Here is a 22,674-nt window from a genome sequence, read left to right as displayed (position 1 = left end):
GCTCTTGCCCCTGCGTCTGCAGAGCCCGCGGCCAGCGGGGCAGGACGTTTCCAACACCCGGTTTCAAAATCGAGCTAAAGCCCGGGCTGTGCTCAAGCCGCGGAGTTGAACGCGATCCCTCGGGCCCGGGCTGGGCCCCCCCCCCCCCCCCCGCCCAGGGCGTGTACCGCGACCTCCCCCTGCGCAGGGGCATCGGCTCCCCGCGGGGCCGCCCACCCGAGACAGGGAGCCCCGAGCTTCCGCTCGCTCCACGCGGCCCGAGGAGCTGAAGAGGAGTTTCGGGCGGGGGCGGGGCGGGGGCAGGGGGGCGGGGGGCGGGGGCGGGGAGGGGGGAATCGTTTTCCCAAACAGCAGCGAGAGGAGCCACCAGAGAAGTATGAGGAGGGGCCGCGCGGCTGGAGCTGCCGCCGCCACGACCTGCGCCAGGGGCCCCGACACCCCGCGGGAGCCGAGCCCCCCGCCCCGCGCCCCGGGGGCCGCCAGCAGCCAGCGCCGGACGCGGGGTGAGCCCGGAGGCCGAGCCGCTCCCCGCCGCCGCCGCCGCCGCCGGGGGTGCGGGAGCCCTGCTGCAGGGGCGCGGGGCGCGGGCGGGGGCGGGGGGACGGGGGGACGGGGTGCCCCGACAGCCCAGGGGCTCGTCCCGACGCGGCAGCCGCCCGGGAGCCCTGCTACAGGGGCGCGGGGTGCGGGGTGGGGGGACGGGGGTGCCCCGACAGCCCAGGGGCTCGTCCCGACGCGGCAGCAGCCCGGGAGCCCTGCTGCAGGGGTGCGGGGTGGGGGGCGGGGGTGCCCCGACAGCCCAGGGGCTCCGCTGGACGCTGCAACCGCCCGGGAGCCCTGCTACAGGGGTGCGGGGTAGGGGCGTCCAGGATGTCGGGACAGTCCAGGGGACTTGTCCCGATGCTGCAGCCGCACGGGAGCCCTGCTATAGGGGCGCGGGGCGCGGGGCGCGGGGCGCGGGGTGGGGGGGACGGGGTGCCCCGACAGCCTAGGGGACTTGTCCCGACGCTGCAGCCCTCAGGAGCCCTGCTGCAGGGGTGCGGGGCTGCCCCGACAGCCCAGGGGGCTCGTCCTGACACTGCAGCCTCCCAGAGCCCTGCTGCAGGGGCGCGGGGTGGGGGGGGGCGGTGATGCTCTGACAGCCTAGGGGGCTCGTCCCGACGCTGCAGCCCCCAGGAGCCCTGTTGCAGGGGTGCGGGGTGGGGGGGGGCGCCGGGGATGCCCGGACAGCCCGGGAGCAGGGGTGCGGGGTGGGGGGTCCGGGCTGCCCCGACAGCCTGGGGGCCGGTCCCGACGCTGCAGCCTCCCGGAGCCCTGCTGCAGGGGTGTGGGGGGCGGGGGTGCCCCGACAGCCTGGGGGCTGGTCCCGACGCTGCAGCCTCCCGGAGCCCTGCTGCAGGGGCGCGGGGGGGGGGCGCGCACGTGGGCTGCGGGGCGCGCGGCGGGCCTGGTGCGCGGGGGGCGGCGGGAGGGGCGCCGCACGGCGGGTTTGGGCAGATACTCGGGGTTTTCGCTGATGAGTTTCACAGCCGAGCGCTGCGCCCCCTGGGGCGGGTTTCGCGGGGCGGCCGGGCTCTGCGCAGCCGGAGAGCGGCCTTCGGGGCTTCCGGGGCGGGGGGCGCCCTGCCCGAGGCTTGGGGTCCGGGGTTGCGTCCCTCCGCCGGGGGCCCGCGGGCCCGGGGACTTGTCCCGACGCGGAGGCGCAGGCGCCCGACGGCCCTTCCGCCCTGATTGGCCCGGCCCGGCCCGGCGCGGAGCGGGCGCGGCGGCTTCACGGAGCCGGTGCGGTCCAGTCCGGGGGGGGGGGGGGGCTCGGCTGCACCTTTCCGGGGAGCAGCGCCGCCTCCCCGCCCCCTCCGCCGCCCCTGCCCCCTCCCCCTCGCCGCCCGCCGCGACTTGCAGACTTCAGGGCCCCCCTCCCGCCGAGCCAACCGCCCGCGCCTGGGAGCCCTTTTGTGGGGGAAATACGATCCGCGGGCGCCCGGGAACACCCCTGGCCTCCGAGCCTCCGAGCCTTAGGATAAGGGCCCCGAGCGAGCGAGGAGCCCGCAGGCGCCGGCCGTGCCCCGGGCAGCCCAGCCGAGCGCCCCCTGCCCCCACCCGGCGCCCAGGCCCGGGCCTCCCCGCGCATCCCCCCCCCCCCGCGCCCTCAGCAGGTGGGCGCTGCTCCGCCGCCGGGCCTAGCCCCCCAGCGGGGCCGCGAGCCGCGAGCCACGGGGTCCGCCTCCGAGAATGCGCCCCCCTGGCCGCGGAGGAGCAGGGCTGGTGCGGCGGCCTCGTCCGACATGGGCGCGCTGCTCCTGACCGCCTAGACCAGGTAGGCACGCGGGGCCCAGGCGGGGGCGCAGCCGGCGCACCTGCTCCCCGGACCGACGGGCAGCGGCAGGGGCGCCCCGGGCTTGTCGCTTCCCCTCTGCGCCCGCCGTGCAGCTTGGCCCCCCGGATTTCACCGGGGCCGCAGGTCACGGGGTCGCCGCTCAGCTCTCCAGACCCTCGGGCAGACCCGCCGCGGCGGGCAGGCGGGCAGGCGGGCAGGTGGGCAGGTGGGCAGGTGTGGGGCCTTGCATGACCGCAAGTCCCTGGGGGGCAGTCACCGTCTTGGCGCAAGGCTGCGAGTCTGTGTGGTGCAGACTTGTGGAGGCTCGGGAAGGCCCAGGGTGTCTTGGTTGGAAACCAGGTAACGAGGCTCTTGGCAGCTTGTGAGTTTTGTGACAACTACGACCGATGGGAAGGCCACGTTGGTATCTCTGTGGGTTTCATATAGAGCTGCTTTTTTTTTTTTTATTATTTTTTTCCCCCTCATTTCTCTCCAGCAACGCTCAAGGTTTTCCGCTCAGTGTTTTCAGACTAGAGAAAAGGACCGAAGAGAAGGTAGATCACAGCTCTCGTCAAAAATGAGTAATGCTGTGTAAGGGTCTGTCCGAAATGTTGTTAGGGCCAATGGACTTTTTTTGCTACTGTTCTCGCCCTATAGGAGACAATGCACAACGGATTTATGTGCGTAGATATAATTAATAGGGTGTAGATCGCTGGTAGCTCTCAACCACCTTGAGGTCAAGTGAAACAGAAATCTGTGTATCACGGCATCAGAGCCCCCGAAATGTTCTCATGAATTAAGGTTTCCTGAATCAACTTAGATGGAATTTTGAAGGAAACCCTTACATAGCCCAATTGATGAATGACTTTCAGATGGTTTCCTATTCAAATGATGTTTCAAGTTCATCTGGTAGAGATTCCATAAACCAGTGCTAACTTGTTTGGAAGAATAGAGGAGCAGGATTCTTAAAGACTTGAAAGAATTTCAAAGCCACAAAGATACAAGGATCCAGTACCCGCTCAGTGTTCATTTTTTGGTCATGACTTGAGAAGGAATCATTATCATTTAGCTCAAGACAGATCATCATGGAGCTGCGAGAAGAGAGACTTCCTGGAAAAAAACAAAAACAAAAACAAAAACAAAAACCTTAACATTACTCGAAATTGGACACCAGGGTAGCTGAGTAGGATATTTTTAATGACTCTGTGACTAAATAACCTTGTTACTTTGGCCAAAATATCGTAGGCCTCCAGCCTCTTACTCAAAACCAGGAATTTGCTACATCTTCTAAGGTCCGTTTGAGTTTAAATTAGGAAAATCGACAATGAGTGTCATTTTGTCTTTATTCTTGGTGCTTTTTAAAATTTGTGGACAAGTTGTGCCTCTTAGCTAGAGTGCAGGTCCATTTCTAAGATCTAGAGTAATCTTTCTGTTTAGATTTTAGACTTTTGTTTTCGAACTAGGCCCTTAGGTTAAGATTTGGCATTCGTGACATTGGTTGAGAATATGTCGCTTTGTAGAGATATTATTATTGGTTAGCCAAAATGAATCACATAGGAGGAGAGAACTCAGAATGATGGAAGAGCCATCTAGAGTGGTCCTTGGTTGTTAGTTCTTTGAATCTCAATTGAAGGATAGCATTTTCTCCTTCCAGATTTTGGAAGGGGGTTTGACTTGGGGTATTTTTTGTTTAATTTTTTAAAATGGTGTTATTGGCCTATACATTTTGTTTCCTTCATTGTTTTACACTCATAACACAAAATTGAATAGAGATGAAAATCAGAACAAAGTTGGCCTTTAGGGATGTGTCACTTGACTGTCGGTCCATTACCACTCTATTTTAAATAGTTACCACTAAGGAGCATGTGTGTGTGTTGGAGCGGGGTTGTGTAGTGACAACCTTTCTCATTTATTTTGGAGGCGTAGCATTCCTCTATCTTTAACTGGTGTCAAAAATGAAGCATAAATTGTTACCAAACTTTGCTGTTAAGAATACAAGTGAACTTCTCATTTTAGAGCTTAACGTTTCATTCATCACCTTGGGGTTTCACCCCCCCCCCCATCAAGATGAAGAAAATTTGGATTTTCCATTATTTTGGGTTTTATTCATTAATACTTTGTTTTCATTTCTCTCCTTTTGGCTTTTTTGTTTTTTAAAGTGTAGTCCTATAAAATATTTGTTTTGTTACAGATTTTTTTTCTTTTTAAAATATGTCAATAGGAGTTTTATATTGGCACATTTTCTGCAAGGATGATTTAGGTTTGGCTAGTATTTATTGGATATGCCAAAAACCGGCACAAGTATTTAATCTTCACAATTATATCTGAGGTATTTGCCTCCATTGTACACACTGGGGAACACCAGCACCAAGAGGAGAAGTCGTCTAACTGGACCCCAGCACTTCTCATTCTGAATCTCATCTTCTATTCATTCTTTAAAAATATTTTTATTGATTAATTTATTTGTTTGAGAGACACGAGTGCACGCAAGTGTAGGCAGGAATAGAGGGGGAGGGAGCGGGACAAGCAGACTCTGCACTGAGCGTGGAGCCCGATGTGGGGCTCAATCCCAGGACCCTGAGATCATGACCTGAGTTGAAACTCAACTGGCCCAGCCACCCGGGCGCCCCCAATGGTCTGTCCATTAATCAGGCTGCTGAGTGGATCTCATAGCAGACAGTAGTGATACAATGTTTATCACTTTGTTCTTATTTTTCTTTCTTTCCGATTTATTTTCTATGTGATACATTTTTTGATACCATGTCAGCAGTGCAGAGATAGCTGGACACCACCTTGGTCCTAATCGAAGCACACCTCTAGGTGGCGTGAAAGAATATTATTTTTTTCAGAGTCCGAAAGAACTATGATGTCTTCGACTGGGATTCTGGAGCAACAGACTGAACATGTGATATTTTACTTATGGAGTCATTAATTTTTTTCTTTTTTCCCCTGGGCTAGCTCAGTCTCATCATACTCATAATGGTTATTCCAGAATCGGTTCTACTATGGAAAGAAAGAAAAAAAATAATACACACACACATTCTTTGAAGAATTCTGTATTAAGTTTCTGCATGTTTTTCCCTTCAAGTTTTATTTTTTGAATTCCAAATCCTAAGGGTTGAGTTATCCGTTTTTAGGTAGACCCATAGAGCTTGGAGAAGGCACAGTTCAGAGAGGCATAGAAGCATTTGAGTCCTTACTTCTGTTTCCACAGCAACTGGCTTTGCTTAGTAGTTACCAAGGTCATTTATCAAGCTTTTAAAATATTTGGATTATATGAATTTTCATGGTAACATCTTTCGGTGTTTAGATATATTATGCAAAACGTTTTCTTTCCCCCAAACCTAACTTTTTCCTTCAAATCTAGTGGACCCTTCATCATGTTATTTCCCATCTTTAAAAGCTATTCCTTGGCATCTCTTTTGGTTTTTGGAAACTTTTGAAGGAATTCAAAGGATCAGAAGTTATCTTTTTTTGTTATGGTGTGTTATCTGTGATCTAATCCGACTCATCCGGTTGGTTAAAGTCGAAAAATTATAGAAAGGCTACAATCCTGTAGTGATCTTTTTATCTGAGTAATCTAAATCTATCTGATAGTTATTCATTCCAGTTTAAGCATTTCAGTTAGAAACCACTTCACTGTGGGAAAGCTTCCGCACTCTAAATTTCGATCCTCCGCCAGATTCATTTCTGTGTTTCCTATTCATGTCTCTGCCGTATATAAATCGAAGACTTCCATGTAGTGACTTTCAACTAGACCACAAAATCATGCTAGGTTTGATGGTGATTTGCAATTCGGAAAATGGATCAGGAGAACTTGGGTTGAAATCCCAGTTGTTTTTTTTTTTTTTTTTTCCCAAGGCACATAAACAGAAAAGTCCCTATCTATGACAGTGGCTTTAGGTGTCCGCATATTTGGCATATGTTTGTTTCACTTTTGTCACCTGCTGATTACCCACTAAGCCTTCTTTCTCCCACTTTTGCTTCCTGGAAAAATATAATCCTATTACTATTTTCTCCCCTTTGTATACAATTTGGATTATATCCGAAGCAGCAAAACGAAGATGGCTTAATTACTCTTACTGTTTTTGCTTAATGATCATCTATAAATATTAGAAGATAGTTTGAATTGCATTTCTGGCAAAATACAGGACAGACTACAGGAGAAATAAATGTGCCACTGTCAAGGAAAAGAAAAACTTCACTGTTTGGAAGCTTTGAGGGGAAGGATTGTGTCCCTCTGGCTCATTGAAATTGTTACATGCCATTAGGCCTACTGTAAACTATCCCTCGATGAATTCTTTGCTGGACAATGAGCTTAAGAATCTGAGGTGTCTTCTTGCTTTTACAGAGCAAGGTAGGATTCTGGGGCTTAAATGGAAGTTTGCAGAGCACATAATAGGATGTAGGTAAGGTTACTGAAGTAGCACATCTCACTTTCAGGAAAGTAGTGGGAGAGATTGTGTCTTGAGAAGAAAGGCATTTTAGAGGTAACCCTTTTAAGATTTCAATTAGTTATTTAAACGTATGAATCATGTGCTTAAATGTATTATTACTTAAATGTTTGTTTTGGGGGCTGGCCAGCATATAGGAATCCTAACTAGCCACAGGGAGATGTCTTGTTTTCTATTTTGAAAAGAACTGGAGCAAAAATGTTTTAGATTTCTGGTATTTAATCACAAGGTTTGGAGAAAGGTTCAGGACATTATATGAATAATGTGATGATAAACTGCAAAAAAGTAGGCAATGATGATACTCTGGCTCCTGAAATGATAATTTAGTAACATATGACAAAATGTATTAAAAATATTTCACATTTGCACTGGCTCACTTCAGATAATTAGATACTATAGAGACTTATAAAAGTATTTTCAAAGACAATTTATGATAATTTTTTTTTGCAAGAAGTTGTACCAAAGCCTAATTGCTTTGGAAATAAAATTGCTTCTGATTTTAAATTATACATTTATTACGCTTTTTAGCTGTTTACCCACTTCATCGGTCTTTTCTGATACTACAGCAGAATGTTTGGGAGACAGTCACGTTTTGCAACTTTCTGAACACTAGTGTGGTCTTATTTCTTTTTCAAAAGCAGTCTTGAAAAGGCAAAAAATAATTAACCTATGCTAAGAGATTTAGAGTTTGATTTTAAGTAGAAAGGAATACTTTGTGAAGTCTCAAGGAATAAAACTGACGAAAGTATATACAACTTGTATTGGTAAATTTAAAATATATAAATATAAATATATATTTTATGTATAATATAAATATATAAATACATTTATATATATATCAATATATAAATATTGAAATACAGCTGGAAACTCCAGTTTATTCTATCATACTTCTTGCCAGCTGTAAATGTAAATGTGTTCATTTTCATTATCATTTCATAATACACTCGGTTGTTTCATATGCACTATTTGGGTACAGAATAGAGTCTTCCACATTGTTAAACTGATGGATTTGTTTACCTTAGCTACTTCAATATTACTTGCATAGTCTTAGGTCCTATAAATGCTGCATACTGAGTGCTACGTGTCGAGGCCACGTGTACGTTCAAACATCTTCTCTATGACCCATGCAGGCGACTGCGCCACTCATAAGGTGGCCAGGTGAATGAAATCATCACTCATTTTGTAGACCTAAGACATTTAACTACTTCTGCTCGAAAGATGATTGCAAGCAAAACTAGTCTGTGAAATATATAAGTTGGGAAGGTAAAAGTAAGATAAAAGAAAACCCTATGGCAGTACTTATTAGAATTGTGCTGGATTCTTGTGTTATCATGTGGGTTCTTGATGAATCTATTTTGTGAAATACATCATTCTGGAAATAATGCTGAAGACCCAGGTTCAAGCCTCACTCTGCCATGATCTTCTATACATGATTTTAGTTAAGTCACCTATCCTCTCGTTCCTGTTTTCTTCTTCTTTTTTTTTTTGGTTAAGTGTAAAATGAGAAAAATGTAGTAGGTACTCTCTGAAGGCACCGTCTACCCTGTCTCCCCCTCAATTCTCTAAACATGACTCCACCTGCAAAGAACCAAGTGCTCTGTTTAAGCTTACAGGTAATAGTTTTAAGAGTAGTGACCTTATGTTTACAGTAAATTGTGCAAGTTATGTCCCTGCTTGCACTCAGTACTAAAATTCTGTGGAAATCTGTGGTTTCAAATATTAACCGAAACATTGGGAGTTTACAATTTAGATGCTAACATTTTAATCAAGCCATTTTTATTGCTTTTGAATCAGAGGACTTTCTTGCCTTACAAGCTGACTTCTCCCAGTATGATGTTTTATATGAGCTTAGAGCTCAGTGTTTGATTTTGCTAGTTGGCCTTAGATTGCTGCTGTTTCCTACCAGGTGGTTGGTCAAAAGTGATAGGCTCAGTACAGAAAAAAGCAAATAGTGTTTCATGGGGTTTAATAATTAATAACCTGACCTGTCATCAAAACGTCCCATGGACCTGGTTCCTTTCTCCGTCATTGGCAGAAAGATTTTAACAAGAGACATCTATATAAAAGGCAACTGCTTTTTTTTTTTGTTTGTTTCCAAAACAGGTACTACAAGTGGATAAATAATGTGCACTGCTCTGAGCCCAAAGGTACGCAGTGGACCTGGCCTCTCTGATATGCATCAGTATAGCCAATGGCTGGCCAGCAGACATGAAGCTAATTTGCTCCCGATGAAAGAAGATCTGGCCTTGTGGTTAACCAATCTATTAGGTAAGGTTATAAGATCTCATTTGGGGAGCAAAGATAACAGGTTTGTTTTTTCTTCCCTCATGTCGTGTCCTTCACCTAAGCATGTGACAGCTCCTTGGGAAGAAAGATTGCATTATTTGGATTTTGCATCTGGGAAACCTGAAGCATGTGGAAGATTTAAATGAATTTCTCAATATCTCTTATGTTAACTGGGCTTAGTAATTCCACTGTCATACCTTGAAATGTGGAAAAGTGTGGTCCAGTGGCTTGTTTCATCTGCATGTTGATCTGATTTATTTTTTATTTCTTTATTTATATCTCCGCTTACTTTCTCTCGTGCGGCTGACCAATTTGCCCTGTTCTTTTGACGTTGTACACAGGCCACAGTATGTGAAATCTGACTTCCAAAACTGGATTGCTTTGCCCTACTTTCATAGGACACCTTCTGAAACTGCTGAATACCCAGACTCTAGAACAAAAACATCTATCCTTTGTCTAAATGAGCTACCTGGGGTCATCCAGCCTTGAACTGAAATTTTTCTTTCTCATTTCACTTTTGGTTTTGAAGTAGTCTTCCAAAAGTTGTCTCTGAGAAAAAGGCTTGCCTCTTGTTAAGCCTGCCTCTTCTTTTCTGTTTCTATGGTGCTGCCATATTTGTGGGATAAAATTTCAACCATGTGTGAGATGGAATCGTGCATTTAAAGGATCACCATGTACAACAGCACTGTTTTCACCGGCAGTTTTTGACAGTGAACAGAATGAAAACCTGAGGGAAGGATCCTTATAGACATCTGACATAGAAGATTTGAATATTGAGCAAACATAGAATTCATGTGGTGCTTTATCATTTGCAGAAGGGATTTCACTAATGTGATTTTCTTGTTTAAGGAATCCTTCAAGGCAAGTTTTTTTTTTTATCCCCACTTTGTAGCTGATGAAACTAAGGAGCTTAGTGGGGAGCATCCTGTTTATCTAAAGTCCTAGCAAGGTTTTAACAAGGTTCGGCAAGATTTTATCACATTTTAGCAAAATTTTCCTTTTGTTCACCATGGCTCTGGAGTTTTGCAGGTTTTTTTTTTTTTTAAAGCCTTCATCCTAAGGGCAGATGTCTCCTTTTTTCCTCAGTGTGTACACTGTTTTTGACGACTCTATGTTGTGTAGCCAGAGCTACTGCGTATGGGTGTGCAGGTTATAGCCTTCACCAGGGGTCCCAGCCACAGGGTAAAGGCAGAGATGCAGGAGGCATTCTCAGCAAGACCCTTTCCTGTGCTATGGCACTATATCTGCTAAAAGGAAGGGGCTATCCCCTTTTCGTAAAACATTGGTACAAAAAAAAGGAGTTTTTATCTTCATCACATACAGGGAGTCAAGTTTGAACAGATGGATTTTTTTTCTCTTTCTCTCTTTTTTTTTTTTAGAATTTTTTTGTCTTTCGAGGGGTCACTAGTGATCGTTACATAAGTAATTGGTTACTGACGTTGAGCTGTCCTCAGATACAGGCTGCGGCAAGGACAGCAGCATAGAAGGGAAGTTACAACCACTGCTCGTTGTGTTTGAACCCCAGATCTGCCACTGATTAGCAATATGACCTTGGGCAAGTTGCTTGACCTCTCTGTGTGCCTCAGTCTCCTCATTGGGAAAGTGGTAATAATAGTAGTGTCCCCTTGACAGGGCTGTTGTGGGCTTACATGGTTACAATATATGTACTACTTAGTGCTGGGCATATTGTAAATACTGAAGGTTTTGTCGCTGTTATGCCATTTGTATATAGTTCAATGATAGCATCACTTTGATTTTGTGGGTAAGTCTGTGTATTCAACAAATATTTGAGTGTGCTGCAGCATATATTGGTCTAAAAAATAGACTCTGGAATCAGAATGCTTGAATTCAAACCTCCCCTCCTCAAGTTACCAGCCCTGTGATCCTAGGCAAGCGTCCTAATGCACTGTGCCCCAGCTTTGTCACCAGTAACATAACTATAGTACTGGTACCAACCTCATAGGATTGTTGGAAATTTGAATGAGATCACCAGCTTTAGAACAAGATCTGGCACATAATGATCAACTAGCTAGTAAATACTTAGCATTGTAATTAACTGTGTTTTAGGCACAGTCTGCTGAGTGATTAGGAATAAGAGTGCCAGTTCTTTTAGGGCTTGAAATAGATTGAAAAAGAAACGTATAAATATATAAATAATTCATGAATTGGGTTTGTTGTAAACACTAAAAGATACAGGTTACAATAATAATGTAAAAAGAGGGATGTCTGGGTGGCTCAGTTGGTCAAGCATCCGCCTTTGGCTCAAGTCATGATCTCAGGGTCCTAGGATCAAGTCTCCATGTCAGGATCCTGTTCAGCAGGGAGTCTGCTTCTCCTTCTGTGCTCTCTCTCTCTCTCTCAGATAAAATCTTTAAAAAAAAGAATGTAAAAAGAATGACATGGGATTGGAATAAAACATCAGAGGGCTTGGGATGGGGGGGTCCTCTTTAAAAGGTCTTTTTTAATAAAAGATTTTATTTATTTATTCATGAGAGTCCCCCGGAGACAGGCAGAGACACAGGCAGAGGGAGACTCCATCCCAGGACCCCAGGATCACGACCTGAGCCAAAGGCAGATGCTCAACCACTGAGCCCCCCAGGTGCTCCTAAAAGGTTTTCTGTTTAACTAAGAACTAAAGAATAACTAATAGCTAGCCAGACAAAGCACGGGAGAAGAGCCTGAGTGGAGGGAATGGCATGTACTGAAACAGGAAGAACTGAATGAAGGCTGGCATCAATAGCAGTGATCAAGAGGGGGAGAATTTCATGCAACTTGTTGGGGGTGGGTCACATACTGCTTTGAAGATTGTGTTAAGGAGCTTAATAATTTATTGTACTGTCAAGGAGGAGTCATTGACATGTTCTAGGCAGGGAAAGATCATGATTAGAGTATAGCCTGATTGTATAGGCATGTTCCAAGGCCCCATGACTTGTCATCAAAGGTATTTTATTTGGTGAATGTAATCATTTACAAAGCAGTTTGATCAGGGTAAGCAGCCTAAGACATCCTCAAAGAATAGAGAGTCAGTGTGTGTGTAATGGAAAGATCCTTGGACTCAAAGTCAGGAGACCTGGCTCCTAAATGGGTGTCAGGAGACCTGGCTTCTGATTCTGGCTCTGCCACTCAGTAGGAAATTTGCCCAAAGTCACTCAGCTATCTTTTCTGGGCTCAGTGTCCTCAACCATAAAATGAAGGGCCTGGAGTGGATGATCTCTAATGTCCTTTCCAGTTCCAAAAGTCTAGGTTTCCAAGAAATCCATCTCTTGAGACCCAGTTTGAGATCATCAATATGCATAAACAGGGAGAACACAATTTACATAAGTGAATAATCTTTCTTTTAAAGAATAAAAAGAAAAGAAAATAATGCTAGTAGTTGGTAACAAAAATGCAACTGATGGCTTGTGAAATTTCCTCAGAAAAGGAATCTTAACTTCAAGACATAGTCAAGAAAGTCAACAACCCTGTGTTGACTTAAATTCATAGAAGTAGATAGATAATGACTTTCACATAAATATCCTCATGGTAACTTAGAAAGTAGACCAATAACTTGAGATTATTTTAAAGTGGTAAAACATTTGGAGTTAAGAAAACTAAGTTGGCTTAACTTTGAAATGAATATAGTAATGTAAATGCTCTGAAATTGTTCATTTCACTTGTGTTTCTTTAATAATTTGAAAATAATGGTCTACCTCCATCTTCAAAAACTCAAAAAAGTATGGCTGTGGTAGAAGATATTTGTATTACACATAATAGATACATTTAGATTTTACATATTTTGGAAATGAGCCATTAAAGTAAATTTTAAAATTATTTATTAGTGACAGTTTTATCACCTCGAATATTTGCAAATTTACACTGTGTAGCTCTCTTTTAATTCTTGTTCTTCATCTACTTGAAAGGTAGAGATGTTTTGAAAATAGTTTCAAAGTTGGTACTGTCTCTGTGTAAAGTATCTGCATTTTTTGGAGAGGTAGACATTTACATACTAAATTAAAACTTTTAATTAGATGTTGCCATTATGATGTGACCTTACTTGTTTCTTTTGCTAATGGTTTTCTTTTGTTGTTGTTGTTGTTTTAAAGATTTTATTTATTCATGAGAGATACACAGAGGCAGAGACATAGGCAGAGGGAGAAGCAGGCTCCCTGCGGGGAGCCTGGTGTGGGACTCGATCCCAGGACCCTGGGATCATGACCTGAGCCAAAGGCAGATGCTCAACCACTGACCTACCCAGGTGCCCCTGTTAGTGGTTTTCTAAATTCATGTATTTCTGGTCCTATATATAAAATGTCACTTGTAAGATGTAGATTCTTAAAGAACATTCAATATATTTAGACTTCTTTGGTAGTTAAAAATGTGTGATAGAGAAAAAATCGTTTCATTGGTTCATAGACTAATATTCACATTCATGCCATATATGGAGGTATAATACATAATTTTCAGGTAGTATATACTTATTTAATCAGTAACAATAATAAATACCACCCTACATATTTAGGTATAGAATTAAATCAACAGTAGCAAACTTCTAGATTAAAATTTATATATTAGAATATTAAATGCCAACCATCTTGTGATAAATTAACTAGTTAGGATGAATAAATAGTTATGGTAGTTGGGATTTATTTATGAGATAGCATACCAACTTGATTCATGGCAAGATCATCATGTAATGTTTACTGACTACCCACATATCCTTGGAAATACCTACTGATCTTATTGAAAATATTCTTTGTAGTCCAAGTATGTTTTCCAAGGGCTGGCACCATGGAGCATTTATTACCAACTTTCAGAAAGGATCCCTTTCTTCTTCCCTATAGAACATTTCTTTGGCCACTGTCCCCTGCTACACATTAAATATATACATTTCATATTTATTTGCAGTCTTATGTTTTGTTATTTTTGTTCATGAACTTGGTATTGGCCATGGTTATTTAACTGTGTCCTTAGGACATGTCTGAACATCAAATCATTGTACAAAAAAATCTTGAGTGATCATTTGGTTATCACTTTGAGTAAACAGCATATTATTAAATTAACAGTCCCAGATTATAGTATCCACCCATCATTCAAATAGATGAGGCACATTCTATGAATTTCCTGATTGCTCATGGAGTCTTGAAGATTGTTGTTGGCTTAACTTTGAAATGAGAATACTAATGTAAATGCTCTCAAATGGTATATTTCACTGTGTTTCTTTAATCATTTGAAAATAATGGTCTACCTTTATCTTTAATCAGTATTTAGTTAATAACACTAATATGAACCATATGGCAATATATTTTTGAGAAAAGATTTTAGTTATTAAGTATCAAAGAAACTGACATTGTTTTTAAAGATTGTTTTAAAGATATATGTATTTGGCTATATGCAGAGACTGAGTAAATCATAAAATCTATTACAAATTATGTTATGTTTAATTGATTTCACTTAAATTTAGAAATACATCATAATAATTGATATGATGATCATTTACCCTTTGTCTGACTTTCTTACATGCACAGAAAGAAAAATCTAGTTGTTATATGCTTAATGTGATCAATATATAATATTTTAGAATTTTCACTTATTTCTAAAATTAACCTATTTCAGCATTAAAAAGTTAAGCACCTATTTATTGGAGTTGCTGTTGTCAAATGCAACTGCTGTCTAATGAGTTCAGCTTTTCTTTCTTTTTTCTTAAAGCCCATTACCAGATCCTTATCATGCAGAGTTCCCATATTCTTGATCTAGTCAATAAAAATTCTTTAAGAAAGGTGGTATCTTATGCTGGTTCAAAAGTTTAAAGAATCAGATTCATGTTCACAAGTTGACAGCTTTGAGAGAGATACTGCCTCATTTTTTTTAACCCAACTTTTCAAACAGAAGCAGCTTTATCTTTTCTTCATATAAATGTAGGATGGAATCAGTGGGGAGCAGGTGCTGATCTAGGACTTCTGGGTATAATGAATCATATCCTATTTCCCAACCTTCAAAACACTGAATAATCTGAGTTAAGAAAAGAGATGAACAGATTGGTTTGAGTTCTCCAATTAGAGAAATCTGCTGGAAGGAAGTGCCCTTGAGTTTGGAATAGAGTTTGGTCCCGTCTGGATCAGCTGTAGAGATGATATACCCTAGTCTTCTTCCTCAATGAACCAGGCCACACATCAGAACATGCCTGAGTGACTCTCTCAGCCATTCTCCGGTCTACACCATGGACTTCTCTTCAGTTTTCAGCCCCAAGTGATTTTTGGTTGTTGTTGTTGTTTCTGAAGGGCTTTTGGTGGAGTTTCTGCAGAGAAAAAAACTACAGAATTAGGGAGAACGCTTTATTGTAGAAAATAGTCTTTTATGTAGTTAGCAAAATACTTGTTTAAGTAGCCAAGCATAGTGGCTAAGAACACTAGACTCTAATGCTAGACATCATGGGTTAAAGATCCAGATTCACTGAGTAATTTTTAGCAGATTACTGAATCTAAAACTTCAGTTATCATAATCTGTAAAATGGCTACAATAAAAAGCACCCGCTTTACAGATTGGTGAGGAGATTAAACAGATGAATAGTTATAATGTGCCTGGCATATAGTTAAGTCTCAAATGTTAAATACCATTATTAGATGTTACCATATGTATTTAGGAACCTGAGTTTAGTACTGCTAATTTATTGGGAGGAAAACTTTTTTTTCTCAGCAAAGTAGAAGAGAAAAAGGATTCTTTTTCAGGTGGCTCCAGTCTAAAACACTACAGATTGATACTTAATCATTATGGAAATTATGGCAAGCTCGTATTTCTGGGAAGAATACACTGATGTGTATAAGCATGTGTTCTGATTTAGTTAGTTGACAAAGAAATTTCAGGCAGATCTTTACTTCATATGATTGTGCCCTGCCATTTTATGAGGAAATAACCACAATCTTTAACCAAATTCCTTGATCTTTGTCTATTGGCAGGCTGTCAGTCATGACTGAATTGATGGTAGGGAGATCAAAGTCCACAATTATGAACTCAAGAAGTAAAGGTATTACTTTTAGACTAGGCAATTTTTTTTTTTTAAGTAGGCTCCACACCCAGCATGGAGCCCAACATGGGGCTTGAACTCATAATCCTGAGATCAAGACCTGAGCTGAGATCAAGAGTCAGAAGCTTACCCAACTGAGCCACCCAGACATCGTTAGACTAGGCTATTTTAGATTAACGTTCAAGTCAATAGTCTTTTTGCTTCGGCGTGGATCAGTCGGTACTCCAAGATGATTTAATTGTATCTATGCATTGCCCTATCTTTTCCTAAACACACCAATAACACGGAAGGACAGAGCTGGGGAAGAAGGGATTCTATGGTTCTAGAATCCTACTGCATCTCGTATTTATAATCTCATGTCTCAAAAGAGCCACACAATTCTGATTAAAGAAGATCTGGTTTTGCCTAACAGAGATAGTTAGATTTTTACAATGTTTACTCAAGAAATTGTAATTACTGCTTCATATAGTTTGTTCTAATGGACTTCTCATGGTTAAATTGAGCTAACTTTTATGTAATGATTTTTAAAAAATTGTTAGTAATATTAATGTAATAAGAGTGAGATAATATAACATTCCAAATAGAGCTTATGTTGATTTCTTACGATTATAATGTATGTTTAATATGTGTATCTTATGATTCTTTGAGTGGAAAATATATTACATATGAAGATTAAAAAAAAAAAGAACTTCTCCATCTTGCATTTTTCCTTCATTTGAGGTAGTATGTTTCAACTGTAAAGTATGTACCAGTGTCTGTTTTAGCAAAAAAAAAAAAAAAAAAAAAATCCACCCTTGGAGCTATAAAATACACAGAATTGAAAGCTGACACCTAATATATTTTTCATTAGATACAGATGTTTAATGTAAATTCTTTCTTCAAGTATTCATGAAAATCGGGATAACTAAAAATTTTCAGGTATAACACATAAAACGCAACAATCATACCTTTTGGTAAATTGCTAATAACCTTTTAATGCAAGGCATTTTTCTTTTTATACTTTACAAGTTCTTTTAAATTAATTGTAATCATCTTGTCACTTAACATTATGAATAGAATCTTTAAATTGCCATGGATATAATGAAATACGAATACCTAAAGACCTCTCTCAAATGTAGAGAATCTTATAAGTAATTTATAAAGGAGTCATTTGACAATTTGGAGCAAAATTTACTTTCTTTACCTTGAAATTTAATTGGCAATTTGCAAATATTTCTAATATTTATTTTTCCAAAATACCTATTTCCAAAATAACTGTCTTATTAGCAAATGCAGGCCAATATGGTGAATGCATAATACAAATTTTGTTGTGCTGGCTTTTCGTATCTTGAGAATATTACTTTCATTCCTGAATGAAGTTGAGCTGCATACGATTTTGAAATAATAGTCGTTTTGTACAGGCTACTTCTGTGGTGAGTAGTTAGAGCTACTGATGTTTTGCCACCTGCAGAAGTCATTATCCTAACTGGGGGCTAAAATGTGAAGTATCCAGTAGGGAGAAAAGAACATTTTTAAAAAGGTGATTTTCTTTCCTTCTTTCCTTTCTTTTTTTTCCTTTCCTTCCTCCTTTACCTGCCCTTCCCCCAAAACGGTCAAAAAAAAATTTCAAACAGATGTTTCTTGCAATGCAAATATATTACATATCGTGAGAGTTTAACTTTAAGCCAGTAGTTTATCTGTGTTCCAGTTGGGTAGTATTTTTAAGTGTTCATGGAATTGAGCTGCATGCATTTTTCTTAAGATTAAAGCTAATACTGTGAGAGTCTCACTATAAAACTTTAAGGTGCTCCTTTTTTTTTTCTTAGCTCCAACTTAACTACTTTTTACAAAAATAATACCCAACATTTTCTCAAAGTTTTTCAGCAGTTTATTTCTTCATTTGTTAATTTACATGCTCACTGGACACATTTCCTAGGTGCCTATGATGGTAATAACATTATATTTACCTCTGCAGGAATGTGCGTGTGTGCACACGCACACACACACACAACATGCCCCAAGAGGTTTGAGGAAGACAAGAACTTTACACAAGACATAATTATTAGCAATAGAGGATGTTTGAGAAGTTGCCACAATGAGTGTTGCCCTTGAGTGCCACCATATAGAAAAGAGATCAGAATGCACTGGGAAAATCTTTCTGGCTTTTTGATTAAGACAAGATAGAACTTGGTGGGGCAGATACAAGGGAGGAGGACATCGTAGGCAGGGGCCAGGCCAGGAAAAAAGGCATGACAGTAGGAATGGGAAGGCCTTGCTGGAGGAACTGTGAAGGCAGGGTGCAAACTAAGAATCGGAGAGGGTATAAGGATGGTCGATTAGAGAGGTGGGTTAGAGGCATAGGGGTCAGCCTTTGGATATGTTCAAGTGGATAGATTTCATATTTTTGGTGGAAGAGAAGATCAGGGACTATGCAGTGAAGTAGTGTAATGCCCCAGTGAGGGCGGTGTTTAGCCACAGTAATTTTAGCAATGAGTGTGATACGTATTGGAGAGAGAAGTTGAGGGTACAAGGAATAGCCATTGCTTTCGTTGCTTGAGGTTTAGGTATCAAATCACAAACATTTTTATTGAGATTATGGTACCAGAAACAGGAGGAAGCATGAGTCTACAAGGACTTGTGACTACTAAGTTCTAGGAAATTAAGGCAGGAAAATAAAATATGCTGAAACTTAGAGAATTAGAGCACCAGGAAAAGGAGAGAGCTTTGGGAAAGATGAATTTGGGGAGTATGCAAGAAAAAAAATTAGTGGGTTTATAAGGCTGAGGGGAAGAAGGAGTCAGGAGTGATATAGATAAAGAAGATAGGGCTCCTTTGAGGGGCGATAAGATGTTCTGAAATTGGTGGTGGTGATGGTCACACAACTCTGAATGCACTAAAAGCCCCTGAATGACACACTTTAAATGGGTGAATTGTAAGGTGTGTAAGTTATATTGCAATGACACCCTATAAAATAAAAGGAAAAAGAAGAAGCAAAAATACGTTGTGGAAGATGATAGGAAAGAAAACAGCCTTGTCACTGGTTAAAATGTCAGGGACAGACAACTGTGAGTCATGTGCCTAAGAGCAGTAGTAGAAGCTGAGAGGGTTTGAGGGAAGAGAAGAACAGAGACTGGGCCTGAGGACCCACTGTTCAAAGGTGAGGGCACGAAGAGGAATGGTGAGCGATGGGGGGTTTCAGAGTCTATCACTCCTGTGGGTTTTGCCGGCCTCATCTTAATCAGGAAAACAAGCTCAGTAGAACCTAGAAACGTGGCTTCTGCATTGGCCACACTACTGCAGTTGCCAGTGGTGGTTGATTTTTGATGCACCACGACTCTACTTAAGAAACGAGAGCTCCGGGGTTCTTGTAATCCAAGATGTGAGCAGACCACAGGATGCCCGTTCTGCTTCTGCCTCCGCCCTGCAGGCCAGGGTGAGCACAGGGCCTGTTGAGGATGAGCCTTGAATGAACCTCAGAGGTCGGGTAGTGTGACCACTGGTAAAACTGTGTGGGTTTCATTGACTGGCTGGTTTTTATTCCTATTGCCAAGCGGTGGGACTCTCCCGTAGGGTATCATTTTGCTGCTTTTAACACGAAATAAAACTTTCTATGCGGTTGAAATTGTGTTATGAAAATATAAAACCCTGAGATTCCTGCCACCGAAGGAAAATCTAAAATTCCAAAGAACCGTTCTGTCCTTGAGTTCCCATCCCAGAGATACGTAACTCAGCTGGAATAGAAATTTTGGTGATAAAAACCGTGTCAACTATGTTGGCAGGCATGTCACATGTGCAACAGGGAATGATTGTGCTTTTATAACGCTTCTTTATGTCATTGCAGGGAAGGAGATTACAGCAGAAACTTTTATGGAGAAATTGGATAATGGTGCCTTGCTCTGTCAACTTGCAGAAACTGTGCAGGAGAAATTCAAAGAGGGCATGGATGCTAATAAGCCTCCAAAGGTAAGAGGTCCCCAGGCAGAATCATTCAGGAGGTGGATTACATTTCTAGTTGCTTATGAACAGAGTTTAATTTTAGTATTTTGTTGTCAATGGATATATTAAGGAAACACAGAGGGTGCATTTTAATTAGGCAGCATGTTATTTGCACTCTAATTACATAAATTACATAATCCTTTTGGTAAGTCTAATTAACTAGAAGGTTATGGAAATTGTTGGTGTTAATAACAAAACAAGTACTGTGTATAAGCTGGTTGAATCTGATGTATCGATTACAAATTTAGCCCAGAAATAATTCATGTCATCAAGGTGACGAAAAAGATGTGGCCAAGAAAGATTTACGAGATCAGTCTTTGTTTCTAAATAGATTATTATGGCAGGTTATTAGAACAACACATCTAGAGTGTGTACATTTTTGTTTTTTTTTTTAAATAAGGAGTAGCATTGAACTAAGTCACTTTGGACAATTTTTTTTTTTCTGACTGCTCAGATTTCTTTTCTGCACTTCTTTTTTCCTTCCTTTTTTTTTTAAAAAAAAATTAATTAATGTATTTGAGAGAAAGAGAGAGATACTGATAGCGAGCACACACCCTGCACATGCACTTGGAGCCAGGAGTGTGGGAGGGATAGAGAGGGAGGGAGAGAGAGAATCTCAAGCAGACTCCACACTGAGCACAGAGACCCCCAGGGGGCTCGACCCCACGGCCCTGAGATCATGACCTGAGCCTGAATCAAGAGTCAGACACATAACCGACTGAGCCACCCAGGTGCCCCCATGTGTTCCTTTGTGATGATTATAAACACATAATGAAAACCTGGTGCTTGATCATTTTTGAAGGAAACAAGATAGGTGACACTTTTCTTAATTTTTAAAAGAGAAGGAAAAAGAGTAAGAAACAACTAAGAATAAAATAATGTCAAAAAATAGCTTTAAGTGAAAGGAAAATGAAAATTGAAATGAATAAGGTGAAGATTTCAAGAATTGTTAGATTGGCTATAATGCTGGCAAAAAAATAGAGTGACACTGATTACTTATGTATTTTTTTTTAGTGATCGTTCAACTAAAATTCAAACAAAAATCAAGCTTCTTAAAATAATGTATTTTTTTTTTTTACAACACGTACTTCCTTTGGGGTTATATTTCACATCACTCTGTAAAGTATTATATGCTGTATACAAAGCCCCTCCATTTTCTTTTCCTCTTAAAAGGAGCTCTCTGAAAGTATTAGTTATTCCAGTGGCCCCCAAACGTCGCTGCACATTGGAATCATTGTGTATCTTTAAAATTTACTCAGCCTGGGCTCCCGTGCCGGAACATCCTGAATCAATCCCTATGAGGGGGTGGTGCCTGGGTGGCTCAGTCGGTTGAGCATCTGCCTTCGACTCAGGTCGTGATCCCAGGGACCTGGGATCGAGTCCTGCGTGGGGCTCCCTGCTTTGCGGGGGGCCTGCTTCTCCCTTTCCCCTCTGCCTGCCACTCCCCCCCCTTGTCCTCTTCCTCTCTCTGTGTCAAATCAATAGATAAAAATCTTAAAAAAAAAAATCCCTCTGCGGTGCAACCTGGGGATTGGGATGTTTCCAAAGCTCTGACTAAATCTCCAGGATAATATGTGATGTTGAGAATAGCTATGGATCAAGATTTTGATAGCTGTTTTCCCTCTGAAACATTCATTTCAAATTATATAATTTTTATAATAAAACTATAAAATATAAAAAGAAACAGATTACGTTTTCCTTTCAAAGTGAGTAAAACTGCAGCAAGGATTTATTAAACTCAAAATACTTCCTTGACCCCAAGGAAGTATTTTTTAATTAAATATAAAGTCTAAATTTTTTCTGATTATGATAAATATATTTTAGTATATAACCTCAACTGTGGTAATTGAATAAACGTAGATTTAAAAATACCCTTTATGACTCACTTTCAGTGCTCAAGAAATCGAATTTAATCTGAGTTAGAAGTTGACACAGTTACTCTTGACTGAATTACCTTCTGTGTCCTTGGCAGAATTATATATTTCACAACTTACTTCCAACAATATGCAGCTTAAATCAAAATAGCATGTGTCTTACTATATGAAAAAAATGCAAAGAAGGCTAGTTTTTTTTTTTTTGCATTTTATGAGAGATTTTTCAATAGATGTGAAGCCAAATGGCTAATACTTCATAGCGATTATGGGTCATAAATATAATTTTGTCAACCCATCCAAGTTTGACATGAGCATTTTTGTAAGTCCAGTATAATTTTGTTTTCAATCCATCTTTTGTCTAAAATAGAAATAGACATTATATGAAATTATATAGCATTTTGCTGTTATTAAATCTAACTTTAAACAAGAGTAAATTTGCTAAAACTCAGGCAGTTAGGTTTACATTGAATATTATCCATAGAAAAAAAGGAGGCTTTCAAATTGCATATAAATAGCCTGTAGACTACAGTATTGCGTGCTTATGTGTGTGTGTGTGTGTGTGTGTGTTATTATTTTCCACCTTGGCATTTTAAAATCTAGGAACAAGAGTGATAAAGACAGATAAGTTGGTCAATACCTTTGATGAATTAGTATTAGGGAGATGCTAAAAAGGATTTACTTAAAAAAAAAAAAAAAAAACAACCACAAACTGGATCAAAAGTCATGTCACAGGAAGCCCTTTGTAATTTTCTCCTGGCACTTAAA

At 41.7% G+C, this 22,674-nt stretch overlaps 1 protein-coding gene across 5 annotated transcripts in view; it reads left to right on the top strand.

The window, feature by feature from the left end:
* Positions 1-375: 375 nt before the first annotated feature.
* Positions 376-22,674, top strand: part of GAS2 (growth arrest specific 2) — a 127,986-nt gene continuing 105,687 nt past the window's right edge. The window contains exons 1-3 of one of the 5 annotated variants that reach the window (XM_041730363.1): positions 376-503; positions 8,878-9,042; positions 19,881-20,002. In XM_041730363.1, coding sequence (XP_041586297.1) covers positions 8,898-9,042; positions 19,881-20,002 — 267 coding nt within the window. In that variant the 5' untranslated portion in view covers positions 376-503; positions 8,878-8,897. Of the gene's footprint in view, positions 504-2,195; positions 2,318-8,781; positions 9,043-19,880; positions 20,003-22,674 lie in introns of those variants that run through there. The other 4 variants (XM_041730364.1, XM_041730366.1, XM_041730365.1 and 1 more) reach the window with 4 other exon arrangements.

Source organism: Vulpes lagopus, chromosome 15 (assembly GCF_018345385.1).
Source record: "Vulpes lagopus strain Blue_001 chromosome 15, ASM1834538v1, whole genome shotgun sequence".
NCBI lineage: Eukaryota > Metazoa > Chordata > Mammalia > Carnivora > Canidae > Vulpes > Vulpes lagopus.
The sequence above is the reverse complement of the archived record's forward strand: the minus strand, read 5'-3'. Positions and strand labels throughout refer to the sequence as shown.